Source organism: Erithacus rubecula, assembly GCF_903797595.1.
Source record: "Erithacus rubecula genome assembly, chromosome: 13".
Classification (NCBI taxonomy): Eukaryota; Metazoa; Chordata; class Aves; order Passeriformes; family Muscicapidae; genus Erithacus; species Erithacus rubecula.
Genome location: NC_136665.1, coordinates 40,965 through 60,260, shown reverse-complemented (window position 1 = coordinate 60,260; position 19,296 = coordinate 40,965). Strand labels below are relative to the sequence as shown.

General features: G+C 42.8%; 1 protein-coding gene across 2 annotated transcripts; it reads right to left on the bottom strand.

Annotated features, from left to right (window-relative positions):
• Nucleotides 1-679: 679 nt before the first annotated feature.
• Nucleotides 680-17,727, bottom strand: MAJIN (membrane anchored junction protein). 2 transcript variants are annotated; one of them, XM_079316996.1, is made up of 11 exons: nucleotides 17,367-17,727; nucleotides 17,051-17,177; nucleotides 16,717-16,762; nucleotides 15,377-15,452; nucleotides 12,513-12,638; nucleotides 11,156-11,187; nucleotides 10,313-10,422; nucleotides 4,861-4,915; nucleotides 2,059-2,131; nucleotides 1,809-1,953; nucleotides 680-1,022 (listed from the first exon to the last, which is right to left on the bottom strand). In XM_079316996.1, exons 2-11 carry the CDS (start codon nucleotides 17,149-17,151, stop codon nucleotides 977-979), a joined length of 810 nt encoding a protein of 269 aa, XP_079173122.1. In that variant the 5' UTR covers nucleotides 17,152-17,177; nucleotides 17,367-17,727; the 3' UTR covers nucleotides 680-976. The 2 variants fall into 2 exon arrangements, with proteins under 2 accessions (XP_079173122.1, XP_079173123.1); XM_079316997.1 differs by lacking the exons at nucleotides 1,809-1,953; nucleotides 2,059-2,131; nucleotides 17,367-17,727 and having other exon boundaries at nucleotides 17,051-17,360.
• Nucleotides 17,728-19,296: the final 1,569 nt, after the last annotated feature.

The following is a 19,296-nucleotide window of genomic DNA, read 5'->3' as shown; positions in this document are numbered from 1 at the left end:
ATAGCTTTGGACTACAATAACATCTTGGCTTACCCAGGACATATGGTCAGTTGAAGCAGACCAATTTGGCTTCCTTCCTGCCATTTCCCAGGCTCAACTTTCCCTCAGAATTCTCTCCTCCTACTCATTACAACTACAACTCATACTTGGATGCCACTAGCCAAGCACAGGGTAACAGGGTCCATGAATAGTGTGGCCTCTCACTTTGCCTGTCCTCCCCCCTGGCTTCTCTGCAGATTGCAGTCCCTTCAGCGGTGGAAGGGGGTGCTGGCCCTGGCTGGCAGGTGACACCCCCCGCCCCCCCCACCCCACTGTTCACCTACTCTCTCAGGGGGACAGGGAAGAGTGTCACAGTGTCACAAAGAAAATTCTGAGAAAAACACTCAAAAGTCAAGATAAGACAGTTTAACAAGTGAAAGAAAAGCAAAAAGCTACCTGAGCATGGCCTTGGCATATCTGAAATCTTAAATTCCAATCTCATCCCATTACATATTGAGTACATAAATAATCACCTAAGTTGTAGTGTAGTGGCAATATCTAATGCAAAATATTTATCTGTAATTTTGACCTTTTTAATGCTGTGAAGCATAGTACTGAAGTCCATCTAATACTAGAAACCTCTGCTTCTTGGAGGGAAGAGTATCTTCTGTATGGTAAGTCTGATTAAAATAACTCGCAGTTCCAAGCTGATGCTTGTTTTATTAGAATACACATAGTGTGAAATTCACAATTTATGACACTTAAGGATCAAAATCTTAAAGTTTCTTGCTCTATTCCAAAACCTCTAAGATGTGAAGAAAAATCCAACATGTTGGATCTTCAGAATGTTACTTTGAAAACATTAGCAAAGTAAAATTTAATTTAAAGCACTTAATAGCTGAGACAAGCAATGTAAGAAGCTGAATTACAGAATCAACAGTGCAACACAATATTCATACTATAAATCTACCTTTCCACAACAATTAGTACTTCCAGGTCAGTTTTTTCCACCAAAAAGATGTTGTAGCGGTGAAAAGATGATGCTGGGGAAACAATAACAACAACAGACTTAAAATACTTCTCTGAAAATAGGGAAAAAGCTAACTTCTGTCCAATAGAAAGACACAATGCCAGTACAAAACAATACAGAGGAAAACTGAAAAAATAGAGGAAACAATTAATAACTTGTGCACTAATGGTCTGTTCTCAGTCGTTAAAGGAATGGCACATATTACAATTAACTAGGAGTTTTATTTTTTACAAAATTAACAAAAAACAGCAGCTGCCAATATCCAGCTGGTGCTGTGCAATGATGGATGGCACTCACAGGATCCAGCCTTGGCTGGAGAGAACTCTGTTGTGCAGCCAGCAGGTGTCTACACAATGACACTGGTTTCCATTTTAAATGGTGCCTTTGGGAGTCAGAGTTACAATGTCCAGATTTGCTCAGTGGCCAAATAAAGGTCACATGAAACCTTAATGGGGCTGAATGTCCACCCAGACGACCCTTTTAGTTGGCACTTCTCAGCTGAGAAAAGCTACTTTGTATAAGGGATGTGATGGACGTTCAGTAACCCTCTCTCATCAGCAGTTCTTCCCTGAAGGCAGCTCAGAGGAGGAACATTTAGTGGAAATGCTGCCCTTAAGCACGAGACAAAATGACATCCCTTTTTCTTTTTTTTTGCTTTGGGACACTTTGGTTTAATCACAGAAAAGATGTCTTTCTCCTTCAAAATGATGGAGAACAACATGGCACTGCCGGAATCAGCCTTTGACACAGGCTTAGACAGAGCCAGGACTATCTCTGCTCATCAGTGCAGGATTAGTACCTTCTCCAGAAGTGTGAAAGACCTCTTCCTTCTGACTTCATGTTTCCTTTCTTTCCTGTTTGGTTCATTTGCTGCAGCAGCTGCACTGCACCCTCAGCCTGACTGGCTACTCTTTTTTCCTCAAGGGCAAATTCAACAGGTTCCCCTGTAAGAAACAGCAGCAAGAACAAAACCACAACCTCACTCTCTACACACTCCCTGCATACCCAGAGGAATTAAACTCAGTGGAATCCAGGAATTCCTTACTCACAGAAATTCAGTTGGTCACAGTCTTTAGTAAGGGATGCTGGGCTAAACTCAAGCTCATTTGCTTTGGAGGAATTCTAAAAGGAAAAAGAACCCAAGGACTGTTACACAATGCTATATTCTATTCTGCAGAGATTTTTGTTAGCTTGCTTCCTGAAAGTACTAAACAACAAGGTCTACACTTTCGTTGTGTGCTTTCATTTGGAGATTTTTTTCTGCTATGATGAGAACTTTCTTCACCAAGGTATTTTTACAGCTCCCTTGTCTAGACATAACATAAAGCTGTAATTCATCTAGAAGACTTTAGCATACCAGATAGTGAACTAACAGTAGCTATGGAATAGGCAGAGTTTTCAAAAAACTTGAACAGAAGAGCTGTGGGAAACAACAGACCCTGGAAAGTGCAGGCGATTAGCTCTTCTACAACACAGTCCTGGGACACAGACTTAACTTGAAGGGGCAAAAATTGAAAGTGCCAGAAGGAAGAGGTGGGCCAGGAATACCAATTGGGAAGGTGATCAAGAACACAAAGTACCACAAAAAACAAAATAAGCATAAAACAACACAACAAAATCAGCAGGTAAGCTTCTGTAAGAGAGTAAACCCTAAAACAATGACAGTCCCGATGGTGTTTCCCTTGCACTAATCTCAGAACCATTTAGGTTGGGAAAGCCCTGTAAGATTGAGTCCAACTGTTAACCCAGCACTGCCAAGGCTATCACTAAACATGTCCCCAAATGCCACATCTAAACTCGGGTTAACACAGAATTCCAAACCTCTGATGGCCTGAGATCCTGGCAGTTTAGTCTGAGAGCATTAACTAAGTTAGGAAAATTTTCTGGAGTGACAGACTGAGCATCTTTCCTTCTTTGACTTTCACTGGTGCACTGTGTAAATGGAAAGAATGTGACACTTCTTTGCTCCCCATTCCAAATCCAACATCCCAAAGCCAATCCCATACTTACCATGTAGACAGATTTCCTTCCTGTTTAATGAGACCCTTCCCTTCTTGAGAAGCATTACAAAATACTGGGTGGATTTGAAACCAAAGCCATACACTGTTAATAAACTGAGAAAGGCCCTTGGAAGAATAACCAGAAAAACTGTGATAAAGTATAGGAGCTACTATGTTTTTATCCTGACATGTTTTTATCCTAAGCCTAATCTTTCTTCTCATCCTGAACTTAAAGAAAAACAAAATAAAACAAAACAAAACAAAAAACAAAAAAAAAAAAAAAACAAATGGAAAGCATGTCACAGAAATATTTGGCTTCCATCTTCGAAAAATGTGTATTAGGAAGAGGAATTCTCCCATGATTTCACACAGTACTTGTCACACCTGATCTGGTGATCATCAACAGAACAGTTTGTGTCCAGACATCCCTCTCAGGATAACAGTGCCTTGACTTTTTTTGAGGACAAGTCATGATGCTACAAGCAGCTGTTCCAGAGAAGGTTCTTCTCACTTGAGTTGGTATTTGCTGAGTTGATTTTTGCATCACAGTTCCAGTTTACCCGAAAAGCACTCAAGACATGCCCTCCCACATTAGTTAACACAAGTGGAACTTACAGTGATCTCTGCCAACTCTCATACTGTTGCTCAGGCTCCAGGCTGCTAACCTGGAGCTCTAGCTTTCAAGGACTCTAATGTCTTGAAAACTGTACAAACAACAGAGGAATTCTGGAGGTACTGGTTATAGCAAAGTGGGGAATAAAAAGCCATCTTTCAGAAGATGACCCTTATCTCACCAGTAAAGTGTTTGGAGTACCCAAGGAAAGAAGCCAGAGAGGGCATGTGTAGAGCTGTCACTAATACTGCAAAGGTAAGCAGACAGGGGAAAAAAGGGATACAAGTTTTAGAGAGAAATAAACCTGCTTGTTTTAGAGAAGTTATTCTTTACTGAATGCTCCCAAGGAATTAAGAGTTACCAGGCAGTCTTCTTCCTATCCCGCAAATCCAACAAACCTGTCAAAAAACCCTGTTCTAAAAGGAAGTTTTGGGCTTCCTTTGTGGGCAAACCCAAGAAATGTGTTTGCCTCTTTGGAAAAAACTCTCTTCCAAAGAGTTAGAGAGGGGAAAAAAGGAAGGTGAGAGTGTGGTAGGGATCTGAATTAAATTTAGAATGGGTATCCAGAAAATAGATGAAGTGCATTTGGGAGGATGTGCAACAGCCAGGAGGACACAGACATTAGTGTGTACCTAAGAGCAGCTCTATCAGAACAGCCTTGGAGCCTGTGGGCTAGAAGATAAAGAATCTTTTCCTCCTTACAAGAGCTTTGGATAACAGTGGGTTTAGAGAGCAACAGCCAATCCCTCTGCAACAATCCTGTCATGAACCTGCCTTCTGGTGCCATAGTGAGAAAAGGCATGGCATTTTTTCAGGAACAGGGTGATGCCTGCATGACCATCAGCACAGGGACACTGGTGGGGAGTGGGACATGGTGCCACTCAGACACAGCAAAGCCAGTGTGAAGATGCCAGCTGTTGGCCCTTTGTGGACTTTTCCAGAAAGGACTATGTGAGATGACAGAGGACTGAAGTCCTGGAGAAAAGGCAGGGCATCCCTCATCTCTCAGAGGCTGAGCCTATACCTGAGCTTGTAGCTTGACAGTCAGAGAAGTTTGTGTCATCTAACAAAAAAAATGTAATTCATCCCTTTGCTAAGTCTTGTGAGGAGTTGAAAAATTTGAAGGTGATGCAGGGAAAAAGGGGACAAATTACCTGCCAGTATTTTTATGCCTGCCATTGTAAGGGTCCAGGACTAAATAGGTGCTGTTGTCTCTTTCTGAATATTCTGTAGCTTACCTTTTCAAATCCATGTTCTGCTTTACTCATCTGGTGAACACAGTCAGCTCCAGTTCTGAAGATAAGTAAGTAAAAACTGAGTTTACAAAAAGTCACATAAAGGAAGCAGCTACTCCAAGTACTTCACTAAAAAACAGGACTTTAGTAGGATTCTACTCAACAAGAGACATAGCCTTAATCTATATTTGTATTCATGTTTCAAAGTCTTCCTTAAAAATCAAAACATGCACTCATTCTGCTTTTCTATGCCAACAAACAAGCAGTTAAAGAGAAACAGTGTTACATGAAAAGGGGGATGAGCAGAAAGCTGAGAAAACTTGCAAATCCTACAAGGTCACAAGGGCAGGTAGCAAAAAACCACACAAAGATCTTGTAAGACATAGTCATGGAGCATTAAAATGTCAGAGGAAACTACATATGGGGAAGTATAAAGGGATGCACGTGCAGAAAAACCATTCTGGCTTCACTTGATGTGATCAGAATGACTGGGACTGCCACCTGGAGATTCTGATTTCTTGACACTCAGTAGCACCCCAAGAAAACCCAAATCCCCCAAAAGAATTTAGGAGCAAAAGAGCTTGTCCAGAAAGAAGACAAAGAGCCAGTCTTACTACAGCAACTATACTTCTTCCTGGAACAGCGAAGATACTAAACCGGAATGAGCTCTTCAGTCTCTAATAGTGTAACTGGAAAAAAATGACAGAAGGCTTGAAGCTAGTGCTCACCAATTTGATTTTGAATTCAAGCATACACTTAAGAATTATGGATTGTTCTAATCATAACTGCTGTGGCAACATACAGGACTTAGACAAAACTGCCAGACTGGATCATGAAATAGGTCCTTTCTGACCTTGTATTTTATTAATCTACGACTTGTGTCTTTGGTTAAAGAAATAAAAAATCATTCTGAATCCTGGGCTCATTATTCTGTCATATCCAACAGTTGTACTGTGAGTAGAAACAGGCCAGGGGGATGGGGGTGGGATTAAAATACAACATTTTCATGAGCAGGAAAAGAACTACCTTCAGACTTTGTTAATATCTCTGCATGAAACATGTTTGGGAATTGAGTAAAATATAAGGCAACAAGGTAGATGATTGGATATAGTCCGTACATGGGGAGGGGAAAGGTGCACGTAAACACTTGTGACTGCTGATGGATCCAGGACTTATTTGCCACATACTTGTGAGGATTCAGTACAGGTATAGATTTTCTTGTTTCAAAAAAATACACTCTAAAAAGAAAGAAGCCTACCAGCCTGTAAGTAATACTGGGTCTCTGAGAGGTAGTCAAGAACTAGCCCAAGGTTAGCCAAGAAGCACCCCTGTACCCTCATGCTGGTTTTCAACACCCTGAGCTGAATTAGGCAGGGCTCTGCCAAATCACTTCCCTCAAGCAGTGATCTCTCCCCTCTGTTCAAGGCTGCTGAGGCCCCTCAATCCTAATCTCCTAATCCTAATCCTCTATCTAATCCCGAAAACCCAGTACATGATTGGGACACACTGGAATGAATCCAGTCAAGGGCCACAATGTAAACATGATGATGGGACTGGTGAATTTTTTCTAAGTGGAAAGGCTTTGAGAGGTGAGGCAGTTTAGCCTGGAGAAGGCTTGAGTGGGATCTTACCAATGTACACCTAATGGGAGGGAATGAAGAACAGAGAGCCAGGCTCTCCTCAACCCTCTTGTCTTCTGGCAGGACAAGGGGCAAAGGGCACAGACTGCAAAACATGAAATTAAATTTGAACACAAAATCTTTTTGACTAAAACTATGGTCATACACTGGGCTGGGATCTCTGGAAGCAGGCCCAAGGGTGGTAAGCCTGAGTTAGGGGTGAAATCAGTAGTCCAGCTGAGGTGCACGTATACCAATGCACACAGCATGGGTAACAAACAAGAAGAGCTGGAGGCCATGGTGCAACAGCAGAGCTATGATGTAGTCGCCATCATGGAAATGTGGTGGAACGAGTCCCACAGCTGGAGTGCTGCATGGGATGGCTACGAGCTCTTCAGAAGAGACAGAAAAGGGAGAAGAGGTGGAGGGTTGGCCTTTTATATTAGCAAGGCTTTTGATGCCGTAGGTATTGAAACTGATGATGATGGAGTTGAATGGGAATTAAAATTAGAATTAAGGGGGAGGCCAACAAGGTTGATATCCTACTGGGAGTCTGTTATCCTCCACCCAACCAGGAAGAAGAGGTGGATAACTTATTCTATGAGCAGCTGGAGAATGTTTCAGGATCACCAGCCCTTGTTCTTGTAGGTGATTTTAACCTACCAGACATGTGCTGGGAACTTAATACAGCAGAAAGGAGCCAGTCCAGGAAGTTTTTAGAGTGTGTGGAGGACAACTTTTTGCCACAGCTGGTAAGTGAGCCCACCAGGGCTCACCAGGGACTATGTTATATCTGTTGTTTGCAAATAGGGATGGAGGCCACTTGGGGCATAGTGATCATGAAATTATAGAATTCTTGGTATTTGGTGAAATCAGGAGGAACATCAATAATACTTTTACATTGGACTTCCAGAGGGCAGACATTGCCTTATTTAGGAGACTTATTCAGAGAGTTGCTTGGGAAGCAGCCCTTAAAAACAAAGGAGCTCAGGAAAGGTGGGCATGCTTCACAACACAGATCTTGAGGACACAGGAACAGACTGTCCCTGTATGCCCAAAGACGAGTCGACGAGGCAAATGTCCAGCCTGGATGGGCAACGAGGTTTTGAAGGAACTTAGGAATAAAAGAGGATGTATCATCCTTGAAAGGAGAGTCACATCTCTCAGGAAGCATTTATGGGGGCTGGTAGGGGATGTAGGAAAAAATACCAGGGAGGCCAAAGCTCAGTTCAAACTTAATTTGGCAACTTTTGCAAAGTATAATAAAATAATGTTTTTACAAATATATTAATGGTAAAAAGAAGGGTAAGACCAAACTTTGTTCTCTATTGGATGTGGGAGGGAACTTAGTAACTGCAGATGAGGAGAAGGTGGAAGTACTTAACGCCTTCTTTGCCTTGGTCTTTAGTGGGAAGACAGCTTGTCCTAAGAACAGCTGTCCTCCTGGGTTGGTAGATGGTGTCTGGGAGCAGAATGGTTCCCCTGTTATCCAGGAGGAGGCAGTCAGAGAACTTCTGAGCTGCTTGGATGTTCATAAATCTACAGGACCACATGGGATCCATCCCAGGGTGATAAGGGAGCTGGCAGATGAGCTGGCAGATGCTCTACATCATTTACTATCAGTCCTGGCTTGGAGGTGAGGTTCCAGATGACAGGAAGCTGGCCAATGTGACTCCCATGCACAAAAAAGATGGGAAGGAGGATTCTGGTAATTATAGGCCAGTTAGCCTGAAGAAAGCCTCAGAACCCAATGCAGCAGTTTATATTGCACTTATTTATACTGCACTTTATATGCTGCACTTACAGGATGGCCAGGGTATCAGACCCAGCCAGCATATTTTAGGAGGGTTAGGTCATGTTTGACCAACCTGGTCTCCTTTTATGACCAGGAGATCCACCTGGTGGATGCAGGAAAGGCTGTGGATGTTGTCTACCTGGACTTGAGCAAAACATTTGACACTGTCTCCCACAGCATATTCGTGGAAAAACTGGCAGCCCATGGCTTGGACAGGAGCACTCTTGGCTGGGTTAAGAACTGGCTGGATGGCTGGGCCCAGAGAGTGGTGGTGGATGGTGCTGCATTCAGCTGGCGACCAGTCACCAGTGGTGTCTCCCAGGGGTCTGTGCTGGGGCCAGTCCTGTTCAATATTTTTAGAGAGTGGTGGTGAATGGTGCTGCATCCAGCTGGGGACCAGTCACCAGTGGTGTCCCTCAAGAAGCTGTGCTGTGCCTGTTCTGTTCAATCTTTTTATTGATGGATGAGGGTATTGAGTCTTTCATCAGTAAATCTGCAGATAACACTAAGGTGGGAGCATTTGTTTGAAGGTAGGAGGGCTCTACAGAGAGACCTGGAACCATTGGATGGATGGGCAGAGTCCAATGGGATAAAGTTTAGTAGGTCCAAGTGTCAAGTCCTGCATTTTGACCACAATAACTCTCTGCAACATAATAGGCTGGGGACAGTGTGGCTAAAGCCCAGGCAGAAAGGGACCTGGGGGTACTGGTTGACAGCCAGCTGAACACAAGCAAGCAGTGTGTCCTGGTGGCCAAGAAGGCCAACGGCATCCTGGCCTGTATCATGAATAGTGTGGCCGGCAGGAGCAGGGAGGTCATTCTTCCGCTGTACACAGTACTGGAGAGGCCACATCTTGAGTGCTGATTCCAGGTCTGGGTGCCTCAATTTAGGAAGGACATTGAGACACTTGAGTGCATCCAGAGGAGACACCAAGGCTGGTGAAGGGCTTGGAACACAAGCCCTATGTGGAACGGCTGAGGGAGCTGGGGTTGTTCAGCCTGGAGATGAGAAGACTCAGAGGTGACCTTATCCCTCTCTACAACTTCCTGAAAGGTGGTTGTAGTCAGGCAGGGGTTGGTCTCCTTCTCCAGGCAGCAACTGACAGAATGAGAAGACACCAAGGGAAATATAGGTTGGATATTAGAAAAAAGGTTTTCACGGAAAGAATAAAGTACTGGAATAATAAATAAAGTCTGCTTGGGGAGGTGATGGAGTCACCACCCCTGGATGTGTTTAAAAAAAGACTGGATAAGTGCCATGGTTTAGTTGAGGTGTTAAGGCATGGGTTGGACTAGATGATCTCAAAGGCCTCTTCCAGCTTTGTGGTTCTGTGATTCTGCAAGTGGCTCTCCACAGCTGCAGTGGTTCTACCCTCAGAGTCTACTCAGGACCTCAGGGAACTTGCTTTGGGTGACCCTGCTTGAGAAGGAGGGGCTGAACTTGATGACATGAAAGGACCTGTCCAATCTCAACCATTCTGTAAAATCCAGAGATCTTCCTGGGATGACCATGAGAAGTTTAGCTACCAAAGAAACATATGGTGAAGTTGTGTGACAAAACTAATGTGTACACACAACATGTGCAATTTAATGAGACTTTAAAGCACTTGGAAAAGAGCAAATTCCAATGCCTCAAGCCAAGAGGGTGGAATTCATCAGGTGGCTCAGTGGAGCAGGCTGGGAGGCAGGTGGAAAACTGGTTCCAGTTGTTCCCCTGCTGTCCTAGACTCAGGTGTGCAAGACAGTGTACTGTTCTGTGTGGCCGCTGAGCTACCACCTACCTCACTGTGATGCAAAAGGTGACGTGAACACAGAGAAGTTAAACAGGCAGAGCTCTGGTCAATGGTATGGGAACTTGGAAAGTACAGGATCACGTTTTTTCCCCCAATATGAGCAATGATGGTTAGATTCTGTTACCCATGGAAGAAAAAAAAGAAGAAAAATGGGGCAAAGGATTGCACAGAAATGAAACATGGGGAAGGTACAAGAGACATTAGAAGTATTAATATGTGCCCTGGAAGACTCTTTTGGAATCAACTGACCTGTCCATGTCTGATTGTAGGCATGAGGCATTATCTCTGACTTCCACTCTTCTCCTCTTCACTGATTCTTTCATTGCAGTACTTTCTGACACTTCATTTTTTCTCCTGACCTTCAAAACATTGCAAATTTGATATTGGTAACAATTTGTTTTGACCTTTCTATTTTAGAAGAAAATTCATAGTTAATGTGCATTCATATTTTGCAAAAGTTGTTCCTGCTTATATGCTGAAAACCAAAAAAGTATTCAGGACTAAAACAAGCATTGGGAAGTCAGCCAGAGAATTATGCTCAACAGCTTTAAATAAAGTATTTCCTTCTAGGACATCCTATTTCCTCCATTTTCAGAGGACTGCCAAGGAATGTAAGTAGAAGGAATGCAGAGATAGAAAAATTCCTTAGGGGAAGTTGGATTTGTATTATTCTTCATTAATTCACTTCAGACATTTACCTCAGCTCTCATTACATCAAAACTTCTCAAATAAGTATAACTTAGCTGTTTATGACACAGTATCTAGGGAACTACTTAATTACTCAGCAATATCAACCTCACAGATTCTTCCAGTGAAGAAAACACTGGACAGCTCACTCAGGCTTGCAGAAAATCCATAGAACTCAAGGCAGCAGCTCTCAGGTCCTGATATAGGACTGCTTTCAAAGCCAAGCAGAACTGTCAGAAGAAAACTTCTCTCCCCTTGGATGGTTCTAGGTGAGAATTCTGTGCCACTTTACACTGACTAACTCCTAGTGGTAAGAGAACTCTAGCATTGTCTAAAGGCATATATTCTGTTTCTCAAGAGTACTTAGAACATAAACAACAAAACAAAACCAAATGCACAACTTACAAGCTCATCACCACCCTTGTTTACTTCTTTACCTGCAACAGAGGTATAAAACTTGGTGAATATTTAGACTGGACTTTCTTTAACCAACTGAAAACTACACCTTTGCACCACAATTCCTATTCCAGGAGCAAGAAAAACTACTGTGAAACAGTCTGGACCTGCATATGATACACTGAAATAGAAAATGTTCAAATACAGCTCTTTCTGAACCAGAATTCCTGGCTATAAACACCAGATATTAATGGGACGGGACAACCGCTTGTCTTAAAGAAGTCAAATGTGTCTTCAGAAAAGAAGGGCCTGAAAAACAGTTAGCATCTCAATGTGATTTGGGTACCAGATAGAAGATGCAAGGGCATCTTGAACACAGCCTCTAGAGAATACTGGCCAGCTGTAGGACATATGGGATTCAGACATATTTCCCTGAAGAAAAATCCCCACCAGGAAAAATTTGAGATACCAAGTCTGAAAGTAACAGTGCCTTACACTTTTTCTAATTTTAGACTAGCAATGCTGTACAACTGTCTGGATAGGGAATTAAATACTGGAGCAAGTGTACAGGGAAGTGAATGAACTCTCCATGGTTAGAAGTTTTTACATCCATACATGGGATGTTTGATAGGGGATGCAAATAGGTAAGACTAAGAAATTACTAGTTGGCCATTTAATAAAGATCACTGCTAAGCAGTCATTTAAAAAAAACAAAACAACAGTAACTTTTTTTAGCGCCTGATAATCAGATCAGGAAATAGTAAGAATACTCAATTTTCACAACAGGGGAGTTAAAATGTAGAGTCCCATGGAGGTCTTAGCTGTGGCCTGAGGTTGTTCAGAGAATTCATAGAAAACCTGGAAAACAAGACACTATTGAAGTGAAAATGTTTGCTAATTATACAAAATACATTACTGCCATGATTACTATTATTTTTTTTTTTTTACAAAAATCCATTATTTCTTTAGGAAAATAGCAACAAAGAGTGTGATGTTCTATGTCAACAAATGTAGTCAAGCACAAGGAAGAAAAACGTGTCCCATATACAGGTATGTGCTGGCTCCAACCCAGTGACTGACATTAAAAAATGAAGGTTGGGAGCCACTGGGTATTGCTTCATAAAAATACCAGCTAAAGAAACAGTGGTGATTGAAAAGACAAAGAGGAATTCAGGGAATTTTAGAAAAGCAATATGAGACAATAAATAACACCTTGTAATGCACTACTTCAGACTCAAGGTACAGTCATCCCACATGCAGTTTTGCTCTCTCTGATTCAGATACAGTAGGCGAAGGAAAAGAAAAAAGCAAGACATAGACCACAGATGTTTCCAGAAATTACCAAAAAATAATCACAGTGACTTACCACAAGATATGTTTCGCTGAAAGGAGTTCAATTCTAGATACAATGTACAAATGTAGGGATAAGGCACAAGATGGACATTCTCATGTTTGAATTTCATCTTTGATACTTGCTCCCATTTACTCAAATCTGAGAAGAATGGTAAGACTTAAAAACGCAACACTAACATTTCAAAGGAACATGAGTCCTGACAATGTCTTTTAAAGCTTCAAAAGTTACAGCACACTGCACATGTGCACAAGGGAGCAAATACAATCTGTTACTATGAACTTGTGTAAACTACACCAGTAACACACTACACGAAACACTTATCCAGGTTTACTTATCCACTCTGCCCCATCAGTCACCTGTATTAATAGTGTTCTATCCCCTTAACTGTGTTTGCCTTCAGTACTGACATCCTCCTACAAAAAAACATACCACGGTCTTCTAAAGCTATGAATAAAAAACCTCCTCAGCAGTCTTCCTAATTAAATTATTTAAAATTTTTATTTTAAAATTGAAAACTATTTGGATTCATACAAGCAGCATCATTAAATCTACTTCACAGTTTAAAATGGGGGAAAAAATTGACATGACAACCACCACAGTTACAGTCATTCATATGAGTGCAGTTCTGACATCCAGGAGCTTCTGCCTGGAAGAACAAATGGTGCTGGATGTAAGTCTCCTCACTCATCTCTGATCTCAGCTAGAAATAGATGAAATGAATGCTGTTTGTCCACACTTGCTAGCAGAAACTAACATCCTGGGGGCAGCAGATGATGAAACAATGATACAATAAGCTCCTTTAAATTGCCTTGGTTTTAGCTTGTGGGAGGAGCCAAGACAGAGAGTACAGTGGATTTCAGTAGCATATGCAGTTTGATAACCAAGATGCCTTGGCAAGAGCAAACAGAGCTTTGAAGATTACAAGATTGGATTAAGACTGGCCACAGGAAAGAACATTGAACTAAGTAGAAATGTAAAGTTTGTCTGCATGATGTTCAACCCAATGAATGTAGTAAAAAAATACTAGCCTTCCTAAAAATGGTGTATAAGCATATGTAGCTCACAGTAAATTCACATTCTGATCACCAGTCATTAGTCCCCATCTCTCTCTCTCAGTCATCGATAGAAGGACTTATAGCTGGTGATTAACAGAGTCACACTACAGAGAGGAGCCCGACACACAAACTGTAAGACAAGTCCTCGTGCCAGACTTCTGAGCTCACGGTTCTCTTGCAGGCCCAGTGCTGGCTAAACATGTGGATGGACTCACAAGTTCTACAAAGACAAGTCTGTGAACCAAACACTCCTCAACACACAGGCAGAACTGGCTGAGCTTTAGAGAAGCAAACCAATAATGATGGCTGGGTTGGGTGTCTTCTGTACAATGATGTTTTTGGCTACCATAACTTCCTGACTCTAACAGGAATAAGCTGCTGTTACACAGATCTGCTTTGGACAGAAAAAGAGGATGGCCTCATTCCTGCCTGCTATTAGGAGGCATAATGCTGTCTTCTGTATTATGCAGAAGGGGAATATGCATAATACAGGAGGGGAATGCCTTGAAGTGTTCATTACTCCTGGGCACTCAGAATCACAGGAGGTGATGCCAGATCTGATCCAAAAGCTGACACGCCTTTAGAACTGGAAAACACTAACATTTAACTGAATTATTTTTCTCTTCAACAAAAGCCTCAGGAGAGTAACTTCTTAACCCATTACACAATAGCAACTACACAAAAATATTAATGGTTGCCATCTATTTTGTAAAATAATAATTAAATTTATTCATGTCAATTTAAATTAATAATCTGCAGAATATGTAGCAGACATGTCTAAATTCTGTCCAGTTGCACAAGCCAGAAGAAAAAAAAACGAAGGTCAGTCTTGGTGCACTCTGATGAAAAAAACACCTAGAAGGTAGGGGAGCATGTAGTACAGCTGCTAGCTAGAATAATCCAATCTCAAATGCCTCAGAAGTTCTGCATCAAAAGTGAAATCCCAGGAAACCACACTCCTCAAAACTGTGCATGCCCATATTCAAGTATCAGCTTCTACACAACTATGTTGTGCAATTGCACAGAGCTTTTACAGCATTGTCTGTGGACAGCAGGCCAGCCTGACAGCAGCTCAATGCCTCTACAAACTTTAGGGAAGATGGAAAAGATCCGCTGACTGGTCCCACAGGAGTGAGGGACATGAGCATAGTAAGGTGAATGACACAGTAAGGTGGGATGACATTTGCTTCACACAAGGCTTCAAAGATGTACACTGAAGAGGGGATAACTGGATGACAATCCTGCAGGTGTGTTCAAAAGCCTGTCTGGACTTCCAATTATCTTAGCTCAACTATTGCTCTTTGTAAAGCTCACTCTATGAGGTGTTTTTTGCTTCCCTCAGCCATGTCTGTGGAGACACGAGCATAGACTCACACTTGCTCCCACCCTCCATCGCCAAAGGCTCATGGTGGTTTAACCTCGAGGGACCTCACAACAGCACTGTGAGTTTCCCTGCCCATGGGCCAGCACTGCTGGGCCTGTAAGGAGTGCTTTACATTACACAAACCTTTGGGAACCAGATGCACTTGCAAGTGCATGAAGTGGGCCTCCTGGCACTTTATATACATCTTCATCTGCTCTGGCAAAACCTAATTTGGAATGCAGAGCTGTGTGGATGCAAACACTGCAAAACACACCAGTTACATCAGTTCTTTGGTGAAGGCAACATCTGAGGTGTTCAAAATATCTTCAGCCAACACCAAACTGCAAAGATCGAAGTAGTACTCAACTAAAGATCTGCACACTCCTACACATAAATATTGACTTATGCAATGCCCAACAGATTCCAATCATTAAATCTTTTATGAGTAGGAAGGATACATGGAAAGACAGTGAAGTGGTCTGTAGAAAACGGATGTAAATCGTCAAGATTTCCAAGGATCACTCGAATCACTTCCTGGAGAGGCAAAAAAAATAAACAAAGGAAAATTATTAAAAACATAGTTACAATTCCACTGTCAAGTGCATGTTCAAAGCTTGGGAAAAAATTAAGCTTACTTTACAGTTTGCATGAATTACGGAAGTCCAGGTTCTAGATATTCTGCTTTTCCTCCTTCCCTTCTTCTCCCCACTCCCTCTCACCATTTTAGAGTGCACTGCTCTGACAGACTCACAGAAATTTAGGTGAATGAATATCTTAATCTTGAATTAACATAGAAGAATGACTATGGAAATGGAAGTATGCTTTTAAATTTAAAAAGTTTTAAATTTAAGGAGTGTAATTTTATTTTTCCAGCAAAACACACATAGCATTTGCCTACTCTCTTTCTTTGAATATTGACCCACATCAGTTACAAAGGAACTGCAGTTAAGCTCCAACAAATTCCACCTCTACAAACACAATTTTTTCTAGTAGTATCTTTCAGTATTTTCAAAAGTGAAAAAAATTTAATTATTCATTAAATTATTCAATTCTTCAATTAAAATCAGCATATTTTCTTCAGTAAGGTTTTTAATGCTATTACTGTACTCTGAAGCCTTTTAGAAATTAATAGGAAGGAGCATTTTTAAGCAAGGCAGCGTATTTGCCTCAATTTATTAGTAATGGCAGGGGCCTTCTTCAGTCTCAGGAAGAAGATGACAACAATACACCTCATCAATTGTGACCATCAATTTGTGCTTGGACACAAAGCAATGGCATCATCAAAAGAACACCCATTGGTTCCACAGTTGCAAGAAAAGCATGTGCAATTTAACATTAGATCAGCCTCCATTAAGCCAGCTCACCAGTACTTCCACAGCTCCTGAAAAAACAAGAATCAAGCCTGACAACTTGAAAGTCACAGTCAGTTTTGAGATTAAGATTGAAATCTGGGAAAGAATTCCTGCAAGAATGACTCTGAAGAGGAATCAGACAGGAACTGGGTGTGACTAGATCAACAAAGAGGAGTTTTCATTTGTCCAATTTTAAGAGTCAGTAGCTTCTTTGGAATATTTCAAACAAAAGCATAACTCTTCTACACCAAATTCTGCCTGTTGAGGAACATTTTTCATTTATGCTTTTTTTTTTTTTTTTTCATGCTCAGACTCTGCAGGGAAGTTCTTCACCACTCACATTTGAAATGCTGCACTAGACAGAATGTTCTCAGTCCTGTAACAAGCATATGATTTGTTCAGCCTAACACCCATCTAAAATCCTACTGACCTGCCTCAGCTCCTACCTCTGACTCCTTGACAGCACTTTCAGTGAGACCAAGATTGGGAGAGCTGTGAAACAAAGAGAGAATTGGAACCATCCCAGTCAAAACACAATGAAGCTACATTTCACATAAGAGTTTAAACAGCAACAAAACAATTCTCACTGAACAGGAAAAAATACTTAGCAGGCAGATTAAATCCTCATCTATTACTCTTGAGAAGCATCCCTTATTCACAAGGATTGTTCAGTGTGAACTTTCTACCCACCTGTGCTTTATGTTTTAAGGTCTTGTATTAAGTCATGGCCACATGGAGTCAACAAACAGCAGGCTCACTTCTAGGATTTAAAACACATACCTGTTGAAGTTGCCATACCGGAGTTTAAATTTGTACACGTGCCTGCCAGCATGAAGAAATCTTGTTTCGGGCAATGGGTAGGTGAATGGCTTCAACGACATCTCTCTCTCTCCCCCTCAAAGCCAGACTACGAAAGCAGGGGAGTCAAAGGTTAATTCCTAAAACCCCTCACCACATCTCGTTCTGTCACACGAAAAAATTACAGGCAGTTTTTTTTTCAGGGCACATTTGCAGAGAAAACTATCCTACCAGTCAGCAAACAGCTGCTCTGAGTGTCCGTTTCAAGAGTGTTTTTGTGCAGGATGAGAGGACAGACCTGGAGCGTTGGTCACCTCGTCTTCAGCTGCGCTGGCCCTCAACTGTCTCTGTCGAGGTCCCTGGAGCTTCACTGGCCTCCTGCCTCGGGGCTGGCAGCCCCCTCTGTAGAGCCCTGTGGGGCCCGCGACCTACACGGATGCGAGGGAGACCCGGCTACTGCGGATCCCAGCCACCTCCGGGACCCCGGCCCTCAAGAACTCGTTGCTCCCCACCCCCCACTCCACGTTTCCGGCGCTCACCAGCCGCAGCCGCAGCCACTAGAGGCGAGCAGTGCCCGCCTACCCCCGGGGTGGAGGGAGAGCCCCGGCCCACTGGGACAAGGCCGGACCCTCTGCCGACACCGCCCAGCGTTTGGCCCGCCGGACGCCGCCCAGCGTCTGGCCCGCCAGACACAAGATGTCGCCCCCTTCCCAAAGTCGGGGGTGGCCTGAAATGCCTCCGAACAACTCCGGCGCCTGCCGGCCACCCTCTACTCCACGCCCGCTCCTCCCGCCGCGCCCACCAAGCCCTCGCCTCTCGCGGAGCTGGGCCGAGGCTGCAGACTGAGCGGAGCCGAGCGGAGCCGAGTGGCGCTCAGCCGAGCACAGCCGAACCGAGGCGAACGGAGCCGAGCCTAGCCGAACCTGGCTGAGGCCAGCCTGATCCCGCCGAGCCGAGCTGAGCGCGGCTGCAGGTGGGGAGGGGAGACACGGCCCAGAGCGGCTCCGCAGCTCTGCAGCCCGTTTCCCGTGAGGGGTGGCGGGGCAGGACGTGCTGGTGGCGGGTGCTAGAGTTGGCCGGGACTGGGATGCTGAGGTGGCATCTCAGATGAGGCAGAGGCTCCAGGAAGCGCTAGACCTGCCGCGAGAGGGGCTAAGGGCCGATCGTTAGCTGCTACAGCATCTCTTTCTTTTCCCTTTGTGACTCACACAGCACCCTGTCCACTTCTGCTGCAGCCCCTTTATATAGCTGAAACATTTTATATACTACATTTCTTTAAGAAAGACTGGAATTGAAAGATCTTTCCCAGCAGTGTTGATATCCAGGAACTGATAGATCATCCCTCACCGGTGAGATGAAGTGAGATGAAGTCCAGTTTCTATAAGCAGCTGCATTATGATTCCCCTTAGCATTGGTAAAGACATGATATAGAGAATAACTCAGCAGCTGCTGAAAATTTTTGAATTGATTTTCACTGTCTTTTGGTTAAAAAAAAAAAAAAAAAGCTTAGGGAGTCAGGAAGTAAATTGATGCACTGATTTCATGTACAAGCAGTGTGCTTTAGTAACTACAGGGAAGTGATGTTCAAGCAAGCAGATATCGCAGTGGAAAACATAGCTGCACTAACAACTCTAACCTTCACTAACAACGCTGGCCTCAGCATTCTGGGGGCATCTCAGCAAGAAGGGTTATGTCCTGTTTGAGCTGCTCTTCAATAACAAATGGCAGGCTCTAAGTTGGTTCTACAGTAGAACAGCACCTTCAGGAGTATTACTGCACTACTGCCAGATAAAGTGACCTCAAAAGCTGGAATCCGATATTTTTTAATTTTTAATTAAGTATCTTACAACTACTATGCTTCCTGATATCCTCTGGTCATACCTGGAACACTGTATGTTCTGTCCCCTCTTAGCCACACTAGAGAAAATGCTGAGGGAGAAAGGTTTGCAGATGTAGTACCCACGGCCACCTTTAATGATGTATGCCTGTCTTTCCAACATTTTCATGTCCAAGAAGACTAATACATTTTATGCACTATGATCTTGTGCTCAATATTCCATTGATAGGAATAAGCGAGGAAAAAACCTGATTCCGTTACCCTTCTCTGAGAAAATTATATGGATTCTTGCAGCTGTACTCTATAGAACTAGATATTTCATGCTATGCAAAACTGTTCAAATTAATGCCTAGGATGTTTAAGCGTTTAGGAATTTTATTCCATTTTGTGT